Consider the following 22015-nt stretch of genomic DNA (forward strand, 5'->3'; position numbering starts at 1 on the left):
CCCCAGTTCAGACATGGCTATATGCAAATCAGTCTGACCCTGTGCCTCATGGGAACAGTCCAGCCCTAACTGCCAAGCCATGTCTTTCCTGGACCGGAAACAAGCTTCCGAGGACCGGTTTCTGGCTATCAGCCGTCTTCAGCCAGGATAGCTTGACTCCAGTGGCTTAGTGAGCACGGGACCCACGTCTGGGCATACCCTTCCCACATAGGGTGAACAGCAAAACACGGGCCATGTCTGAACTGGGGTGGTGTAGAGTGCAAAAAAACGACGGTATAGGCCCAGATCTCTACTGGGGTGAATGTATGACATTGTTCTGCATTCTGTCCATCAACTGTTGTTTTGAAATTGAATGGCAACAAGACTGAGGTGCTGGTCATAGGGAAGACTCCATAAGTGTGGTCGTCAGCATGGTGGCCCCAGACTCTAGGTCCTACCCCCACGCCTTGTGAACAAGGCTAAGAACTTTGGGGTATGGGTGGATAACAAGCTTTCTTTTGACTACCATACCAGGCGGGTGGCAGGCGCCTGTTGTGGAATTTTACGGGGTCTACGGAAAACTTTAGACGTTCTTCCCACGGCATCGAGGAAGACTATGGTGCACGCTTTAGTGACCTCTCGTCTGGATTATGGCAACCTTCTGTATCTGGGTGAAGCTGCCAAATGCATGCAGAGATTTCAGTGCATCCAGAATGCAGCAGCAAGACTGGTTCTTATGCTTCCAAAGAGAGCCTCAGCAAAAAGGGCTCTGGCCTTCCTACACTGGCTTCTATTTTGGGAGAGAGTACAGTTTAAGGCCCTGTGCGTTAGCCACCGGATTATACAAAGGAAGGGGCCCTCGTACTTTCCTGATTTATTAATTCCCTATGCACCAACCAGACATTTAAGATCTAGTGGGTCGGGAAAGGTGTGTGTTCTCATCATCAAGAAAGCAAGGATGGGTGGCCGCTCCTTTCGCTATAATGGCCGCACAGCTGTGAAACACACTTCCTCAGAGTCTCCGGTTGGAGTGCTCTGAGTCTATTTTTCGGAAAGGACTGAAGACCCATTTGTTCCTTGCTGTATAATTTTAGTTGTAGGTCCCCTGTTGTTGCTGAGTTAAGCTGGTACCATAGCGCTGGGACACACTGGCCCAGTGTAACCAGGCGCTCTACAAATGCGACTATTATTGTTATTATTATTCAGTGGTTTTATAAAGCAATATACAACATAGTAGTGAAAGCTACGTAACTTGGATGATCGAAAGAGGCTAATCAAGATGCAGAGAAACCGTTTGAATAAGTTGGTTGGTACATTGTTTGTTGGAAGCAAAAATAAGCGTTGAACCTCAGTATCTGTTCATTATTAATTCTTACTGCAGATTCCTCACCTTTAGAACATCCCCAGGTGTCACATTGCATCTGGAGAATTTCTCGTCCATGCGACACGTAACACTGTGCAACACTGCAGTGACTCTGTACCACTTGGAAGTGATGAAATGGGGACACATCAGCGCCACTCCTACATGCTACTGTCATTTTCTTTTCTTCCATGCCAATTGTCAAGTTTTCAGACGGTTCAAACATTTCTTCAGTGTGCCTTGGAATGAAGACCCCAGAGAAAAGACAGGATCCAAATTGTGCCTCAACTGCAGGAAGCTGATGTATGTAACACGGGGCCGGGGAAGGTAGTGGGGGCTGGAGTCCAGGGTGATGTGTCTAGCCGTGAAAGTCTTTCTGTCGCCCATCAGGCTGGTGCTAGTCATCCATTCAATACTTGGGGTATAGTAGGGTCCTCGAATCCTGTGCCGGGAGGTGCTATGCTTCTGGAGGTAGCCCAACCAGCAAAGCATCTTCCTGGCCACCAGTCCTTATCCTGAGACTGGGCAGGGTTTCTTTGCTAGATTTACACTGAAGACACTGCAGAGAACGCGCAGTATCACCAGTTCTGTGTACTTGAGTTTCCCCCAAGCCACTCATTAAGATACTAATTTCAGCTAGATGGGGTTGGATTCCTGTACCATTTACACTACTACCTCTTCAGCCTCGAAGTCTGAGGAAGATCAAGCCCAAGTCATTTCATTTCAAAGCTTTTATTCGATTTGTACATACAAATCATACAAGCAAAGCACAATTAAAGTATTTAAAAATCACAATTAATTTTTCCTGAAAAGGGGAAAAAACTGAAGTGCAGCAGGTAGAAAATAAACATGCCTCTATAGGCCGACATGATCTTATAAAATACACGACATTCATACATTGACTACCTAGGAGTCAGTAGAAATTACTTACTAGGCCTTTACTGGGAACTATATATAAAAAAAATTGTTAAATAATCATTCAATACTGTGAAACACTGTATAAATACCTTAATACAGACATTGATATAAAATTCAGGGAGAAATAAAACATATATATACAGACAGGGATCATTTTCATCGTAGATAACCCTGGCAGCTGTATAGCACAAGTACAGACAGGTCAGTAAACAATTTTTAAAATACAATACTTTTCCTGGCAGCTGTACATTTAAAATGAAAGTAGCCAAGAAGAAGCAAATCTCCTCGTTCGCTAGTAAGGATAAAATTATCAATGCTGTTTGTGTGGTACGGATGTTGTATTTGATAAAGATTGGTTTAAGGTATTTAAGCCTAAAATGCTGATAAAATTTACACAAAAGTAAAAAATGGCAACTACTCTGACGCGAAATACCGTCACATGGACAAGGTGTGTTTGAACTAGTCTTTGTGATCGGAAAAGCAACCAAGTGGTGCACAATACCCAATCTGACCCGTGTTAAAACATACTGGTGAGAGGGGCGGGTCACAGACACAAGATAGGATTGTAATCCAGGAGCTAAATTTAAATCTTTGTAGAATTTCAAAGTAGCAAGGTTTCCAACAACTTTATCTCGCTCAGCCTTACGAAATTTAAGGAACGTTATCTTAATTTCTTTTTTTGTAATGGATACAGCCTTTTCCGGCTCACGAAACACGTTAATGTTGAACAAAAGTAGATACCAATGGTGGATGTATCTTAACCATAATACCCGTGAGGAACGATCCAAACCTATACAATCAAGGATAATATCCTGAGTGAATCGAGTCTCCGACTTAGCCCAAATAGATCGCCACAATAAAAGTGGCCGAACTGCTGCTAAGTCAGAGATATACTCGATCCCAACTTCGTCATGGATCAACTGTATGGAGGCGGAGGGAGGAACGCATAATAGCCTCCTTAGAAACTTGTTTTCCTCCTTCTGCAAGAGAATACCCTCACAGTGACCCCACACCCCTGCCCCATACAGAGCAGAGGAAACACAACATACATTATATATGTTCATCATATCATAGATACTTCGTGAGCCGAGTTTAGAGGCAAAACGAAAAATGCTACTGGTGGACCGTAACATTTTAGTTTTTACGGCATCAAATTCCGCATTCCAGGACCCACTGTTACTATATGTTATTCCCAAATAACAAAAAGATTTAACAGAGGTCAGCTTTTCCTTATCTAGGAAGAAGGTATGTTTTACCTGCTTGGCTGCCTGACCACATGTCATTACATATGTCTTAGTTTTATTCACACGAAGCTGCCTAGCTTGTATAAACTGCGTGAAATTATCAATAAGGCGCTGTAGGCCCAACTGTGTTCGAGATAAAAGAACCGCGTCATCCGCATAGAGTAACAGCGGGACAGGTTTACCGCCAATCAGGGGGGCATCTGATAAAATATTGGTCAGGGATCGGTCTACACCATTAATAAAAAGGGAAAATAAAAGCGGGGCTAAAACACAACCCTGACGAATGCCCCTAGACACTTTAAAGAACGGGGTACATTCGCCAAGGGTGCCATAGCGGACTTTACATGAGAGTTTTTCGTATAGTCTGGCTAAAAAATACACTATTTCCCTTGGTGCCCCTGCATCAAGCAGAACCTCCCAGAGAATACTATGGTTAACCAAATCAAATGCGCTGCTCAAATCAGCAAAACATAAAAAGAGGTTGCCACTTTTGGCCACAGTATATTTACTGATTAAAAGGTCCAGGTTTACACATTGGTCCAGTGTACCCAGACCTTTGCGGAAACCGTATTGGACTTTAGTTAGAATGTTAAAATCAGTTGCCCAGTCTTCTAGCCTCTTTAGCAAGATCCTGCTCATCACCTTCACAGAGGCATCCAATAATGAAATTGGGCGATAATTAGAGGCCTCTGACTTATCGCCCTTCTTATGTAAAGGGATGATAATCGATTGACCCCAGGTAGAAGGGAATTCATTTTCAGCCGCACAATTAAAAATCCTTGTCAAAATGGGAGCCCATAACGCTATTTCATCTTTATATAAATCCAGCGGGACCCCGTCGGGGCCAGGTGCCTTGCCTCCTTTACTCAAAGAAATTGCTTCCTGACATTCTTCCAATGTTATAGCCAACGAAAGGGGCAGCCATGGATTTATATCTGGTGGTGGTAATTCAGATGTTGGCCCTTCAGGGTTAAATATTTTAGAGAAATGATTAACCCAGTCGCTACATGCCACATATGAGGTCAGTTCTGGAACATTTTCTCTACTGAGAAACGGACTATTTATCGTTTCCCAATAGAGTTTGCTGTTTTTAGTCTCAGCAGCCTCCCTCAGCTTGTCCCACGCCTCAGACTGTAAAACCCTTTTCCTTTTAGTAATGGCTAATTTATAACTAGCCCTGAGGTGTTGTATCACAGTCTTAACGCGTGGTTTAGTGCCCAGCGCTTTCTTTAGTTTGCGGAGGGCGACGATACATGTTTTGTCAAACCACCCCTGCTTTTGACTACTATTTGCTGACGTGGACTTAGTAAAAATACCCTCAATAATAACATTCAGAGATACAAAACATTCTATTAAATAGCCAGAATCACTATCATCATCCAGACAATAACTAATTTGATTCTTGCATTGGGTGACAACCTCCATCTGCTTAATTTTGGAATTTGTACTGGTCCATTTAACCCTAAGGCCCTTTGGTCTAGTAGGCACTATATCGGTTGTACATTTACCACCTGGGGCTATTGAGGTTCCATGGCCCAAAAGGGTAACCCTTAAGCTGTTATGGTCACTGAGACTTTCCTCATTCACATATAAAGTCATTCTTCGTGCCGGGGACTGGGCCAGGAGCGTCTGCTACATAGAACTCTGAAGCCTTTGCCATCCAATCGAGCCTCCACCTCAGGGCAAGGACCTGCAACAAAGTTTGGCAAACTAAATCTCCTTGCATGGAGATTGAGCGGCAGCAGCTGAATGTGTTTGACTTGCTGACTATGGTGGTGGATGTCATCCTGCCTTCTGTAGGGAATTCCACAGGGACTGTCATAGCTGGGCTGTAGGATTCATTTGGTGCCTCATGTGATGTCCAGACCCCAACCCAAAGCTAGGCTTTTTAGATGTTCTTTTATTTATTCTTTTGTTGGCCCTACACAATCTTGTTGCATGCACAGTGAAAGATTGTTTTTGCTCTTTCATCCTTTCAGTTTTAACCTGGTGAACCATCTTTAATTTACAGGTTGCAATGTGTTTTATAAAGAGTTTGACTCTCCTCGTTTCCACCCAAACTCTTTGTTATGACTGTGTGGATCTAAACTTCCTTGATGTTTCTCTTGTGACCTCCCTTCCAGCCTTTGCACAGCTGTCCTTTAATCTCTGAATTCTAAAGGCAGTCTTTCTCGTTTCCATAATGTATGCATGTCGTGTGAGTGAATTGTACAGCCTTCTTTCTGCATAATCTTGTACTGAGACCTGGAGTGGGCCTCTCTTTCAAAGGTCGTGACTTCCTTCTACTTTGGCTAATCGATTATTATTCTGCCAGCATTTTTTGTTCCACTTCACTCCTAAAACAAGTAGGACATGCTTCATAGACTTGACCTTAAAGGTGCTTGTGTGAGCAGCCTTTTGTGGGTTTCTCTGCTCAAATAGAGGCAAGAGTATGCAACACATGACCTTATTAAAGGTGGATAGTCCTCTCTATTAAGACCTGCGACGTACTGGCTATTAAGCAGCTCTCTGAAGGACTGTGGGCTCATTCCACTGGGTTTAAGCATCCTAGAACAGCTGCACTTCTGTTCAAATGGGAGAGGTGTGGCGCACCGGGCTGAATCCGGAGCGCAGGGCTTACGGTTCAGTCACCGCCAGCAGCTCAGCTCGGCATCATGTGACTCTGGGCAATAGCTCACTTAATCTCCCCGACAGCCCCCCCAGCGCCTGGATACCCTTGGTGGTCATATGTTCAGAAAACCTGCGGGTCAGGCGGGAGGTCACTTCGCCCACTCAGTTTTAATGGCACATTGGTCTGAGTTCAACCCCCAGATCTCCAACTTTGGAAGATATTGCTGTAGAAGAAATGATGCCCCATTTTAGCTCCCACAGAAAAATTTCCTCATGCCGAATTCCTCCGCTTCTGAGTGAATGAAAGTGGAATTTTACTTCAAAAGCATGCTTTTGTTGGATGGTTATAAATCTGTTCAGTAGTTTTGATATATTCACATTTCTAATAATGTTTCTGAGCAGGCTTGAAAAGATTAACACTTTTGTAGATCTTTGCCATTTTAGTCTGTGTCAGTTACAAGGTCCCCAGATGTTCATTTATCAATTTTCAAGAAATGGAGGCCTCCTTTTAAACCGAATTAACCTTTTTTCCCCATTTCGCTTTTCTGGAATCACAGAATAAAGGTCAGTCTGCAGACCCAATGAGCTATGATTGACTAACGACAAGAAAACATCCCTTTTAGATGCCATTCCAGGACGTCTTGAGAAACGCCAAGAGTTAAAAAAAAAAAAACATTTAAAGGGAATTGGAGTTCACATTCCAACCACCAGAACACAGTTAAGAGTCCCTCAGCGGACCTCTAATTGATATAAAAATTTAAATAAAAAAGCAGTTGTTCCCGGACTACATGTGTGGACCTTGGATTACATGCACCTAAAATAGTCAATGAACTGGTTTTCAAGTCCTGGGACTCCCTGTTGGATGTCTGTGGACCATGAAACTACAATGGAGTTTCGCTGCCATCTGATGTGTCCCCAGGCTTGAAATAAGGTTTGCGGACTGTAGGCGCATTAGGAAGCTGTACAAAAATTTTAAAAAGACTAAATTAAATAATTAACGCCAGAGTTCTGTTTACTCTAAAAAAATAAAAAAAGAATAGGGTCGTGGGAATTGGTCATCCCTAACTAAATTTTTTTTAATGAATGCATGGTCCGCTCAAGTGAGGAGACCGCAGTCCTGGCATGCCTAGCAGTGCGGGCAGGACTTACTCAGTCTTTTGTGGATATCTGCGGACAATTTGAGAATTGACATCAATCTAAGTTTTTGATGGATGAAGCAGGCAAGACCATCCCAGGACTCCATTGTCTGGGAATTCTTCGGTCACCCATCAACACCATGTGAAGGCCGCTCAACTCTAACTGTGAGAACAAGCAAACAGGGTATCAGCAGGAGGGAAACCAGGTTGAGAGAGGCAGTCCAAGAATTGTGCTGTAAGAGTTGTTGGACTTCAGGAAGGATACCATTAAACCATACTTCATTGTTTTTGCCCTGTAAAGAGAATGCAGGGTGCACATCTGGTGCTTTGAGTAAAATGAGTTTGAGTTTAAAGTGAAAGGATGTCAGTTAAGTCAATGAAGGGGAAAAAAGTTCAAAAAAAATAAACTCCCAATTAAAAAAAGAAAAATACAGTGCAAGCTTATAGATCTCTCTAGGGCTTTTTCTTGTATGTCTAGTCAAGGTGCCACATTAGACATTTGTCCATTTTAATGTCCCCCAAAAAACTCAGGATAAAAATACTTCTCTATGTATACAGGGCTTTTCTGTTGGTTATCTCCATCCATTAGTTTGTTGGAGTTTCTTGTATATTTTGTTTCCTCTCACCACAACATGGTGGCAGTTGGTCAACCCACTTCAGTAACTGGCTCTCTTCTTTGTTAGCAGCAGCATTTTACTTATGTACACCGTCTTAAAAAGCAGCCCACTCAGGTATCTGGGCTGGTGTGCTGATCCCTGCTTTCCTCTTTACTGTATTTAATTTGTTAATGCAATTGCATTCGTTTGGGGCGGGTTGAGCTCCTTCTTGTCAGGACCTGACACATTTGCTTTGCTATAGTCTGTTTTGTCATTCCAGGTGATGTTTTAAAATCACCTTTACGGTGCTATTTTGCCTGCAAAATAGTTTATAAGCAGCAGTAATGTTGCATGGACAGTTATTCAAAAATCTAAAAAATAATTAAAAAATATATATAATATAACTTCTTCAAAGTAAAGAAAAAAATAACCTAGTGAACCTGCAGTGGCCCTTTTCATTATTGTTGAAATGTTGGTCTAAAATGTACTTAATCTTTATTATATTTAAATGTGGTCTATGATATTTATATAGGTTTAAGGTAGCTGAAAAACAAAACAGTGGCAAGGGTCCACATCAAAGACAGTTAATGTGGCAGCGGAAAGTAGCTAGTTTTCATGAGTGAAAGTTGTATACTATTAGCTTAGGGGCTTTTTTTGTTTTCCTGGAAAAGGATATTTTCACAACTTCTGTTTGATATTTTGTTACGGCCAAGTAAAAGTTAATGAAGCTTAAAAACAAACTACACTATTTAAGCTCCATTTCTATTTCTAACTGTGAATATGAAAAAAGAAATGACAGTTAAGCATCATCTTCATCATAGAAGTGGTGTTTCTGTATTGTTACTTTAAAAGATTCTAGTTTCTCTAGGACCCCAAAATGCACTGTAATTGAATCTGTTAACTTTTATTTTGGCCAAAGATCCTCACATCCAGGCCTAGTCATGTGATATTTGTTATGGTTATTTGGTTACATTTCTTATAATTTTTTGTTAGCTTTTCACAGTCATTAAAGAAAATCAACCTGTAAGTAATTCAAAGCCTAATTGGCAGTTGAATACAGTGTTATCAGCCTCTTAAAATGGATGCAGCTCCTGTACAATGTATCAGATTTTGTTTTAACACTAAAGTGTTGACTAAGCTTTCATACTTGTTTTGGTTTTCACAATCCACATGAAGTTTCTAAAGCGCACAACTGCCCAGTCAAGAGACAATAGCATGCTGCCTTGTCCCAGTGGCTACTTACCTAGCTGTACAATTACTGGTTGTTACTAAGTCAGTCAGTATTTGTAAATGATGCTCCTAAAAAAGGCTGGCAGCTAATGTGGATATGTGAAGGTCTGTTTCCTTCTGGACAATATTTCTTGTATGCTTGATTTCAGTCTTGGTTTCAGTTAAATCATGCTGATGATTGCCACCGATCAAAATAAATCTATCCATTATTTTAATATAATGAAAAACATACTCCTCCCCATTTCTTTCATAAAAAGTAGCTGGCTTTGAATGTAAAGTGAACCATTTTAAGTATTTGCAGTACACAGTTTCAAGGGCATGGTGTTTATTCTCACATGTTTCATTTAATGCAATCTGTCACTGAGTATCTAATGTTTTCATTTCGTTTCCAGAAGAAAAGAGCAGTGTATTTCGGTTAAAACCTCCATTACTTATTCATGGCCAGGCACCCAGTGCAGGTGAGATATTAGTTTCTTTACTAGAAATCCCCTATAGTGGAGATGCTAGTTATTCAGCATTGTTGCCTTCCTGTTTTTACGTAATATTTTTTCCCTTTTATTCATGAATGCTAACTTATTTGTGTACCAAGGGAGTTTCTGTGGCAGTTTGCGAGGCACTGGTAGCCCTCTGAGCGGCAGGGCGAGTCAGTTGCTCCATGAGGTTCGGGTGCAGCAGGTAGGCCGCAGGGTTGGCGGCAAGTCAGTCATGCTCCTCAGTTCTCAGGTCAGCAGTCTTCTTCTTTGTCCACTCCTTTTGGTCCGAAATCTGAAGTCGTGGTATCAGGGGGTCCCCTAAATACTCAATATAGGGATGTTAATGGGAGTGAGGGGCTACTCTCCTCTGGGGTCACTACACCCCCTAGATGACCACTTCATTAGGGGAGTCGGCATCACCCTGACCCAAAATTCCTAATTCCACCACACACAATATGGTGGAATTTCTAATGGTGTGTACCCTTTCAGTTGGTCACCCTAAAAATGTGTCCCGCCAGGCAGTACAACGCGCCTCCTGCATAGCTAATTTTCTTGCCTGTCTAGGAGCCAGAGGACAAAGGCATCCTCTCCTGTGAGGGAAGCAAGAGTCTCATACCAAAGGCAGCGGGCTCTTTGAAGCTCCCCTGCCTTGGAATGCTAATCTGCAAGTCATCCTGTGGGAGGGGGAGTAAACACCCTCTTCACCAGCAGTCTTTGTTTTGAACCTCCGGAGAGCCAATTGCCCTCACTCTTGTAAGGTCAGAAACGTGTCTCTGGTGGCAGGCTGGTGAAAACTAGTCCGTCAACAGACCAGTAGCTGGTAGGTTTTCAGGGTGCACCTCTTATGTATTACTAAATCCATCACTGGAATCAATGTGAGTTTATTAATACAAGGTGTATGATACCAAACACCATATGTTTCATTGAAGTCATTATGCAGCTGGGTAACTCGCTTTGACCAGTGCCCAGTACATACCTTAAGTCAAAAGGCCCAGAGCAGGAGGCAGGTCCTTCACGCTCAACACTGCTAAATTATGGAACTCCCTTCCCTTCTCACTAAGGTCCAACCCTATTCTCTCGTCCTTCCGTGAAGAGTTAAAAACATTTCTCTTCAGAAATTAGCTCCCCACCTGGATCTCTCCCCCCGTCCCTCAGAGTTCTATTCCCTCTACTTAGCGCTTGGACTCCCTCGGGCAGCAGCCGCGCTTTACAAAACCCCTTCATTTCATTAAGTTGGCCTTCTAGTTCACTTGCAATATCTAGCTATTGAAATAGACATCACATGGCCATATCTGCTCATGCAGATAGGTCCTCACATAGGATATAAAGCACTCTGCCTTAGTTCTGCATGGCCTGCTGTAGGGGTGGCATACATATATATCATATACAGTGACTTGGGCATGGCACACAGGGTTCTGTGCCATGTCGTGTTTGCACTGTCACGCAGCCTGCAATGGCAGTCTGCATTTAATTTAGTATGGTGGTCCCTCAGAGTTGCATAAGACATTAGGGACCCTCTGTGGTACCCATGCCCTAGGTAACAAAGGTACCACTTACAAGGGAGTTACAGGGGTATCCCAGTGTATTCCAATTGTATCTGTTACCTTGATTTAGGGAAAGAGAATTGGCGCTGGTGCCTGGTTAGCAGGCTTCCAGTCAAAAACATCAGTATTGATGAGCAAAAAGTGTGGGTGATCATGACAAAAAGGGACACTTTCTACAAGGAGAAACACCTGATTGGGAAAGTAACCTGTCCCATTGTTGACCCAAATCTTCTTAACAGATATACAACTTGTTAGTCTATGTCTGTATCATTTCCAAAGTCTGGCATTGTGGAAGAGATCATTTCCACTTAACTGAGTTGTAAAGACTGTATTCCGTTTCTATATAGAGAGGACCTATAATAAAGTTAACTAGGGTAAATACCCTCAACAGGCCTGCTCAAAAGTGGCATTGACCATCCACTGCTCGGCTATCCTTTCTATTCATACATATTTGTCCTTATAAGGCAGCATCCTGTTTTTTTTGTTTTTGTTCATCTTCTTGGAAGAAGCAAAAAGAATGAATGCAAATTCATCCTGAAAAGCATGGTGGCTGTTAAATGTTTAATTTCCTTTGACGGTTAGAATAACGTTATCAAAGGCATGGCGATTCACACAGTCCCAGGAACACATGCTCACTAAAACAACAAGCCATATGGTCAACTGGTGTATAGTAAACTCTTTGGGAGCTACATCTACGAAAAGCAGCAAATTCTCCCACTCTGAAAAGTTCTAATCCAAATGTTTTATGGTAAGTCAAAGTCACTGCTTTTTACTAAGCTTAGCACCGGTGTTTGTTCATTGTTACCTGAAGAAGCGTTGCTTACCCTCTAAGGTCATCCACAATTGGCATTACTTCTCTTCAGTTCAGCATGGGATCTTTATTAGTATTCATAAGCAGTAAAGGTTTCTGCCAATTCACGGAGTCCCTTCACAATTGCATATCCAGTGGTCCCTTAATTTTTTCTTTTCTTTTTGAAGGTAGATTTAGAAATTAACGTAGAGCATGCTTCAAGTATATTCATTCTAATTCCCTTGCACCAAGAAAAGAATCTGAAAAAAGGAAATCGGTTTGAAAGGCTGCCCTTAAAAAATAAAAATTAAAAAAAAAACCTCACTGGCCCTTTAATGCACCCAAAGAGGAGCTACACCATCTAGATTTCAGTTGATGGATCATTGAGCTTTAGACTTATTCGCAGTGGGAGAAAATGCAAAATGCCAAATTCTTTTGTCTATATAGCAGGAAACATGCAGAAAGGTTTCATTGAAAATAGACATATGTCTCCATTTTACTACCAACTCAGACCAATAAACTGATATGAATGAGTAATGACCAGTTTATTTTTTAAAGTCTTGGAATGGCCAAGTCACTGGTGGGTCACAAATTTCCATCAGTATTTTATGGACCTCAGGTCATTTTATTGCAACAGACTTTAACGTTACTGAATTTGGTAGCCTGGTTACTGGATTCCTATAGTATGTACATCATCTTCCATGTCTTTCCATAACATCATGTGGAAATGAGTGCATCTATTGCCTAATAATGTTCAGTAGATGTTTTAAATGTATCTTTTGAAGTGCCACGAAGAAACTCTACTACCTATTCTCTGCTAATTCTGACTTGTAATTTTCATCCGTTAAGGTACACCTTAGCTTTTCCTTTTACCGGATAATGTGATAAATGTAATTATCACCCTTTTTAATAAGTATCTTAATAATGCTTTTGAAAATGATACCTGAAAGAGTAAGATCAAAGTTCCTAGAGAATTGGAGCATTGTGCATGTGTGGTTAAACATTTTTAATTTTCCATCAAATAACTTGCATAGGCCTTCCAAGCCAGAAACCGAAAGAACAACAAAGAAGTGTTCTGCGTCCAGCGTTATTGCAGGCTCCCCAGCCCAAGTCTTTCTCTCCTACAGGTAAGTAACTTTCATTATGAAATTACTTGCATATCAAGGATAAAATTTGTAGCTCGTATGCGACAAGGAACTTACACATTTAGGGCCTTAATAAAATGTTGCTGTGGTGATGTCATGGATGCATGTGAGTGTTAAGATTTAAAAGCATCTCAGTAAATGGATTAACCTATTATTATTATAATCTGTGGGGCTTTCTTGAAAAGTTGATTAAATGTTGAAGCTTTCTTGTGCATTGTTTCGCCACCATCAAAGGAATTTCTCATTCCAATCTATTATGAGTGCCTCTGCTATTTTAGAACCGCACCAAGGAAATACACATTCTTTTATAGGCATATATATATTTTCGTTAATCTTTGCCTAGCCCAGACTGCATGGTCCACAAATCTAAAAATATCGTAAACAAAAATTTATTTTTTGTGGATATTAGAAAATTCAACCACAACAGAAGAGAATTCCTTCAACTGCTGAAGCTTAAATATATTCTTTGGTCAATCAAGAAGCACTTTCCCATTATTCAAACTAGGAAAAACATGGTTTGTGGCATATGTAGCTATAGCTATACATGCTGTGTATTCTTCAGCCATCTAGTGCTGGGCTTGGACGTGTTCAAGTGGTCTTTCTTCTCCACCAATTACCGGTAACAGGCATGGGCAACATTGTTAGATTATTTGTTTTTTCTCCACCATGTGGTTCCGACATGTTCCCTAGAACTCTGGTTCGAAACCACCTCTTGTTCTCGCCGGGCCTAATTGGATGACTTTCACCATGGACTCCTCTCTTAGGCTGTTTTGCAGAAATTAACTACATGACTGTCCAGGTGAAGGATGCCACATCAATTTACTTAGAACAGTAATTCATGCAACATGACCTCAGCTTTTTTCCAGGTCATTCGAGGGACGGTAATCCTCATCAAGATGGTGAACTTGACTGCTGTGTAGTTCCTATAAAAACGGGCTTTTAGCGCTATCACTGGAAGACTTGCTGTTGTGCGTTTCCCCACATCATACTACTCATAGCAGACCACCTACTAATGATGGATAATGGTTTTGCAGACCTGATCAGCAGGATGCATCAACAAACCCACGATTTGGAACTCTACCTTTAAGACCTGCTAATAGTTGTTCACCACCCCTGGAAACAAAATGTTTTAAGACTTAATCTAACGTACCCAAGTCCATGGGCAATGCACTATAGATGAAGTGATCAGGGATCTCTGCTGCCATTTCCATTTCACCTATTCGTGGTGAGGAAGAGGAGACCAACATCTGTGATCCTCATCGTGAAAACTGTGGTGTTCCTGGAAATGAGAAATTGACGCTCAGTCCAGACCTTCTCACACTATGGCAATGCCAGATCAGACACCCCACCAGGCAACTCAATCAATCAGTTTGTCACCTAGGCTTTTAGATTTTGATCATTTAAACCTTCGTCAAAAATGCATGACCATTCTAGAGGAAGCTCATAGGCCCACTGTACAGGCCTGTTAGTTCGGTTCGCAAAATAGAAGAGGTTGGTCCACTACACTACAGCATCTATAACGACTTAGAAACCTTTGAAGTCTTACGTCCAGGGTAACGGCTACTACCTGTTATATCTACAGAAGTCAGCCATTGCTTTTACATCAATATATATGTATTGATGTTACAGCCTACATGCAGAACAGGGAATATTTATCCTTATTCAGAATTTCAACAGGCTTGGCTTTCATGGAAGGTCTTTAGAGGTTCATACCTCCTAGGATACCAGTGTTCTGGGAGGCTACCCTTTGAACATTTGCACTCATTGCACCTCTTGTTCTTTTCCTGGAAGGTAGCTTCTTTTGCATTAGCGCACTGCAGGCACCCACTTTACAGGAACCTTTCTTTCAGATTCACAGCATTATGGTTGTTCTGCTGGACCCGGTAGGCGTGGGTAGGTCCTGAGACGGCGTGCTACTGGCACGCAGTACATGAGGAACTCCTCGTGCACAACCTACAGGGTACTGTTGAAGCCTGGTTAGTCCAAAACATTGGTTAGTTCCAGTACTAACTGGTACACAACTAGGTAGTTGCATGATTGATGTGAGTATGCATCCACGTCACCAATTCTGAGTTGTGGATAGTTTTCATTTTTCTGGTCCTGACGATTTCTGGGCCTGTAGATTATACACTGAGCGAGAAACATGTTGACCTGTCACCAATAAGTATGCTTAATCTAAGACATAAGCTTAGTCAAACACCTTATTGATTGTTTTTACTTGGGGTAGGAGACCTATTGATTAGAAATTGCTGTAGCTGGTGCTACCAACCCTATTTTAGATTCATTCTAATCCTATACATCTACACATATCTGGCCCCTCGCCCTCACTTCACCATACGGCTGTTGGAAAAAGATCTCCGCTAAAGTGCCCCTACTATAGGGTGCCCGTCTGGTATTGCATTGCCGACCCGACGAGGAGCAGCCCAATGATGAAGCATGACACCCTACTGGGTGTGTGAGGGCATTATATTCCAATAATTGGATTCCCAACATTGAACAATTCTGGTCAGGTTGGTTTAGATTCCCTTCACTCTGACTCATACTCCTGAGGAACAGCATAACCTTTTCTGTAGACTTGCTCTGGGGCACTTATGCTGGACCTCCCCCAAAAAGCATCCTTGTCCTTTCTTTGTGTATTGTTCTCCAAAGCAATCATAAATTTCTCTTGAAGGTGTTATCGCACTTCAACCATAACCAAACTATAGAACTACCAGGCTTCCTCCCGCAGCCAGACTCTGTTGCAGAAAGAGCTTTACATACACTAGATTTCTGATGGATACATCTGCCTGTGGATTCCTCACCTTATGAATATCCCCTGCACCACAGGATGCCAAATTGTTTCTGGCCAAGGCGAAGAAAGAAGATAGAGGGCGAAAACGAGATAAGTCGAAGTAGTCAACTTCACATACATCGAAGTCGAGGAAACCTAAGATAAAAAGAAAGCATGGATCTCGGCGCCGCTCGTCGAAGGGTAAGGCTTCGAGGTCGCCTTCGCCTGCCCCTCGACGTCGCCATGTGGCTCCGGAGAAGACTCCTTCGCTTAGAAGCACGCAAGCGCTGAGGAATTCACCAGCTTCAGATGCCGAGTCGGTTCAGGATCTATCATCTTCTCCTGTGCCTGAGATTGAACCAGTGGATCCGAATGTTCCGACGCCGGGAACTCCCCGTTCGGATACTGGCTCCAATCCATATCTACAGTTCCCGGCTCCAGGGGCGGATCCGTCACATTTTTTAAATGCTATGTACAGTGTTTTTACAAGGGCGGCTTTCCCATCTGGAGCACCTTCTGGTCCCATTGGTCCGCTGGCATTCAACTTGGGTGTGCCCCAACACTGTGCCCAGGCACCCTTTATGGTGATGGCGCCGTCATGGCAATTTCCGGCGCCAAGACTCTCGGCGCTGTTGATGGAATCCTTGGCGCCGTCTGGTGAGCCCTCAGCTCCGTCTTGTGAGCCCTCCTCTCTGCCTCGTGTGGATCTCGTGCCTCCTTCGGACCCTCTTTGACGCTGGCTCCGGCGCAGTTGGCAGTGCGTATGACGCCACCAACGCCGCGTCCACAGATTCGTTCACAGAGAGAAGCTCAGAGGCTTTTAGAAGAAGAGCAGTACCGTAGAGAGGAGGTCGAAGAAGGCGAGTTGGAAGAGTTTCTGGATGAATTTGAAGGCAGTACTGTAGAGAGGAGGTCGAAGAAGGCGAGTTGGAAGAGTTTCTGGATGAATTTGAAGGCATTCAGGAGGCGAGCGGTTTGGATACCTCTCCAGAGTGGGGGCTCTCTTCTACAAGGGCTTCACCACCTCAGGAGATAGCTCCCTACCATTTGGTAATAAGAAAAGCTGCAGAGCTTTTGGATTTGCAGTTACCTACTGCTGAATATTAGCCTAATTTATTGACCGAGGTCTTACATGCACCGTCCTCCACATTGGAGCCTCTGTTACCCTTTAATGAAGCTTTGTTGGATCCTATCCTCGAGGTTTGGCGTAAACCACTCTTTTCGCCTGCCGTTTGTAAGGCAGTGGCTAGAAGGTATAGGACTGCACCAGGGGATCCAGGTTTTCTTTCTTCACATCCATCTCCAGTGAGTTTGGTGGTGCAGGCATCTTGCTCCAAGCTATCTTCAGGTGCTTTTCCTTAGGCCCCAGCTGACGGAGACTCAAAGAAGATGGAACAGTCAGCTAAAAAGGCTTTCTCTTCTTCTAGCATGGCTCTGAAATCGACCAATTTCACTTGTCTATTGGGCCGTTACTTACATGCTTTGATGGACTCAGCAAAACAATTGGCCCCTAAGTTACCTGAAGAGGAGAGGGGAAACTTTATGGAGGTTCTGTTAGACGCGTAGGCGGTTTCTAGACAAGTTATTAATCAGGTCTAGATATGGCTGACTGAGTAGCCAGAATTATGGGATCCTCCATAGCTACAAGAAGGCAAGCTTGGCTTCTTTCTTCTGGATTTTCCCCTGATGTCCGGGCTACTCTTGTTGATTTGCCCTTTGACGGCTCAAAGCTTTTTGGGGAAAAAGCAGATTTGGCTTTGCAGAGGTTTAAGGATAGCAGAGCCACTGCAAAATCCTTGGGATTGCAGACCCAGTCGAGAGGTTTTGGCTTCAAGAGCTATCAAGGCATTGGAAGGTCTTCCTTTCTCAACGTCCGTCAACCTAATCTGAAAGAAACAGGTTAGTATTAGATTCCTTACCATACAATATCCCCAGGCGTCAGGCTGGATACGGAAACTTTTGCGTAGCAGTACCCCTGCGCGTCAGCAGGCGTAGTCTGCAGCTCCGCATCTGTCGGCGTTGTTTGCGCCGGGATGACGTCGCCGGAGTACTTAGACGCGCCCTCGCGCGCTGACGTCAGTTCTTCTTTTTTCTGTGCCAGCAAGCGCCGATCCGGAAAAAGTGGTACCCTTTAGTCATTTTGTGACTAAACTTTTTCGATCCTTTTTGATCCTGTTTTTCTCTCTATCGGTGCCAGTAGGGATGCCCGGGTTCAAGCCCTGTGCCAACTGCAGCCGACTGATGTTGGTTACCGACCCCCATTGCCTGTCCCTGTATTGCTTAGGGGCCGACCACGATGATAAGTCGTGCCCCGACTGCTGTGCCTTGATGTCGAAAGCTAGGCGGGAGCAGTCCCGTAAGCGCCTCAAGCTCCGGCAGGCGACCCCGCGCCGCTCGAGGTCCAGGAGAAGGTCAAGGGCACAGGTCGCGGTGCCGGTGTCATCACAGTTCGGCGAGTCGACACCACTCGTCGGGCTCCAAGTCCTCCGGTAAGAGGCACAAGAAGTCGAAGAAGCCGCACCGCTCTTCTGACTCCCCCCGACGCTCGTTTGGCGCGGCCGGGGGTTCGGGCGACACGCCTACGCTGCTCCGCCAAAGCCGCAGGCGTCGCGGCCTGCTCCATACCCGCCGGTCCCTGGGCAGAACGCGCCGCTGGAGGAGACCGATGCCTTCTGCGTGGCCATGAGGTTACTCACTCCTCCGTTGGGTTCTTCGGCGCCTTCGGGCCCCACGGTCCCGACTGGGAGCCTATGCGGGCCGTGTGTTTCGGCGCCGTCAGGTGCTTCGGTCCTGATGCCGCAGGGCCCCGCCTGATCCGTCGGATCCGGGTCGCCGCTGGTCGACCTAACGACCCCTCCGCTGGCGTTGACTCCTAGGGTGTCGCCCCAGATGACGTCGTCCCTGATTTATCCCCCCCCCCCCCCTCGTTCCGGTTCTGGCATCGGAACAGCATCAATCGACGCCGCATTCGACGTCGAGATAACTGCAATACTTCTATTATCCGGCCCCATCATTTGAACTTGAGTACCAGGAGATGGAGGGCGAGGCGGATTGGGAGGGGTCTGAGGACCCTCTGCCATGGGAGTGCGAGCACCGCATATATCTTCTGTTTGCGCTCTAATGTCACCTGCGATTCATGTAACTTACTGTGGCTTTTGTAGTCTGCTCCAGTATACTGACAGCACCATACATCTACTTGTACTCGGTACATTTAGCCAAACTGCACCCGTTTTAATTTTTAATTCTTAACCTCCTGTAATGCACCGATGACTCAAATCACCGCCATTCCCTTCACCCCTGACACCACTACCCTCACCCGCAACCCCACCCCCTCCCCACGCACCAATCTTCAGAACTACACACATTCCATTAACACTCATTTCGCTCCCACCCACACTGCTCTCACACACACACCCTTCTTTCCCCTGACACCACAGCTCCCACCCACTCCCCTCTCTCCCCTGACATAACCCTCAACACCAACCCATCCCGTTCGACCAACCCTCGGATCTCCACACACACCATTAACACTCCTCTCTCCCCTGACATCACAGCTCCCACTCACACTCCTCTCTCCCCTGACAGCACCCTCAACTCTGCCCCTACCAACCCTCGGACCTCCACACACCCCATAAAGACTCCTTGCTCCCCTGACATCACAGCTCCCACCCTCACTCCTCTCTCCCCTGACATCACAGCTCCCACCCCCAACCTAGCTCAGCTCCGGAACGACACACACACAACGACAATTCCCACCCGTTATCCCCTCCCGTCCTCAGTCCCCACTACCCTCTGACTAGATATGTAGAACACACTTCCGCTCCCTACTTAACTCCCCCACCTCTCAACAGGTCCACCATCAATCCCACTCCCCCCCCCCCCACTCTCAGTCCTCACTACCATTACTCCACCTCCACCTCCTCTAACTTACACCCAGCCACCACCTTGCTCTCTCCGCCTTCCACCAACCCCCTCTCTACCTCATCCACACCGCCCCCGCCCAAACTCTCTCCCCTCCCTAACTCCGTCCCGTACATGGACACTGACACAATGGAGCCCTGCACTAACACCAGCCTTCCCCCCCTCCTGCTCGCTAATTCACAGGTCAGTCATGCACCTCTGATCCCCGCCCCCACTTCCATCGCATACCCCACGCTGGACAACATCATGGCCACCCTCATCCAGGTCAAAGAAGAACTGCACATCATCAAAGAACTTCTCTCCACAAACCCCATACAACTCTCACCCAACTCAACCCAGCCCAACTCACCAAGTAGTTCAAGTGTACCAATTACACTTGAACCACTACTGCGGACTCTTAAAGAATATGCACAGACCTTACTACCTGTTTGACCTCTTTGTTTATTTGTATTATCTGCATTTTTGATCTACGTCGTTTTGTGCTGTTAACCTTACTGACTTAGCTGTTTGATTAGGATCATGTACTCTCTCTATGTAAAGCGCTCTGATATCTGCAAAGATCTTGTTCGCGCTATATAAAACTTTCAAAATAAAATAAAAATTCTGGCAGGCTCACCATTCATAAACGGAAAATTGCTCCAGAACATCCTTTGGAGTCATACAAAATCCCTCTCAAAAGAAAAAGGGATTCTGCCACCTCACCTGTTCTTTTTAAACCTGTGGAGTCATATACACAGCACTATGCCTATTCTCCCACACGCACCAACGAGGAAGTGGGGGAAGGTTACAATGAGGATGAATTTACTTATCCTGCTGACACAGATCAGGAGGAACCTCAACCCTGGACTGACCCTGTCGACCCTGATGAGCCACACACTACGCTTTATACTCAGTCCTATAATGTCAAAACATCGCCTACTGAAGACACGGCAGCGTTTAATGCTTTAATTGAAAGGGCGGCATTTAACCATGACGTGGAAATGCATGCTGACCCAGTGGAGGAGGACTTTCTGTTCGATACTTTCTCCACCTCAGAAAGATCAGTAAAGACATTGCCTATGCTAAAGGGTGTCCTGACTCCTGCTACTGACATTTTCAAGGAGACCGCAAGGGTTGTCAACCCAAGAATTGAAAGAAAAGATCAGCCTGCGCATGTGGACCCTACGTACATCAAGGGCCAGCTCCCATTGGACTCCCTAGTAGTGGCTAATGCTCGCAAGAGAGCAAACTCTCAGACAAGTGGTGATGCTCCTCCTCCGGACAAAGAATCCAAACTCTTGGAAGCTTCTGGCAAATGTGTAGCTGCTCAAGCGGCTAATATTTGGAGGATCTCAAATACACAGGCCCTATTCCCTATTAGCCAGATACGATAGGGCTGACTACGACACGTTAGAGCAGCTAATGCAACACCTGCCTGATGTTTATAAGGAGGGAGCAGAAATGCTGATACAGGAAGGAAAGTTGATTTCAAATGCATCCATCAAGTGTGCACTCGATGCCGCAGACACAGCAGCTAGGGCCATCAACACTAGTGTAATGCTGAGACGTCATGCCTGGCTCCGCATCTCTGGTTTCAAACCAGAGATCCAAACAACTTTGCTCAATCTGCCAGTTCACCCTGACTTTCTTTTTGGTCCTGATGTAGACAAGACCCTTGAAAACATTAAAAAAAGACACTAAGACAGCAAAATCCATGGGGGCTCTGCGGTCACAGCAGTTCAGGGGCAGTTCCTGTTTGTCGCTCCGGTAACAGGGGAGCCTCTAGAGGTCAAGCATTGCAGCAAGCCCAATACAACAAAGGGAGCACGCAGACCATCTATAACAAAAATAACAGGGGTGGATATCGTGGGAAAAGCACCAAAGGCAGAGGACGTGGAAATAACAATGCCAGATCCTCCTCCACCAATAAACAGTGACGCCTTGTCACTGCCCCCAGACCACATAACACCGGTCGGGGGAAGACTCCAGCAGTTCCTGCCAGTCTGGGAAGGCATTACCACAGACAGGTGGGTGAGACAACTTATCCAATACAGCTATTGTCTGGAACTAACCTCCACTCCTCCCAACATACCCCCAAGGCACCGTCCTATGTCCGCAGAGCACATGCACTTGTTGCAGCAAGAAGTAATCTGCATGCTGCAAAAAGGGGCCATAGAACTCGTGCCTTTAGAACAGCAAGGTACAGGGGTCTACTCACTGTACTTCTTGATCCCAAAAAAGGACGGTTCCCTGCAGCCCATTCTAGACCTCAGACCCCTGAACCAGTACATCTTGTCAGAACATTTTCACATGTTAACCT

The 22015-nt window shown here is 44.7% G+C and overlaps 1 protein-coding gene across 2 annotated transcripts in view; it reads left to right on the forward strand.

Moving 5' to 3' along the window:
- The window catches only part of RANBP3 (RAN binding protein 3), a 387515-nt gene that overhangs the window by 128306 nt on the left and 237194 nt on the right, over positions 1-22015 (forward strand). For both annotated transcript variants that reach the window (XR_015302612.1, XM_086947244.1), the window contains exons 6-7: positions 9466-9531; positions 12915-13007. Coding sequence is in view for 1 of the 2 variants with exons in the window: in XM_086947244.1 (XP_086803370.1) it covers positions 9466-9531; positions 12915-13007 (159 nt within the window). In the remaining variant the exon portion in view is untranslated. The remainder of the gene's footprint in view (positions 1-9465; positions 9532-12914; positions 13008-22015) is intronic.

The sequence above is a fragment of the Lissotriton vulgaris genome, chromosome 12, assembly GCF_964263255.1.
Source record: "Lissotriton vulgaris chromosome 12, aLisVul1.2, whole genome shotgun sequence".
NCBI classification, from domain to species: domain Eukaryota; kingdom Metazoa; phylum Chordata; class Amphibia; order Caudata; family Salamandridae; genus Lissotriton; species Lissotriton vulgaris.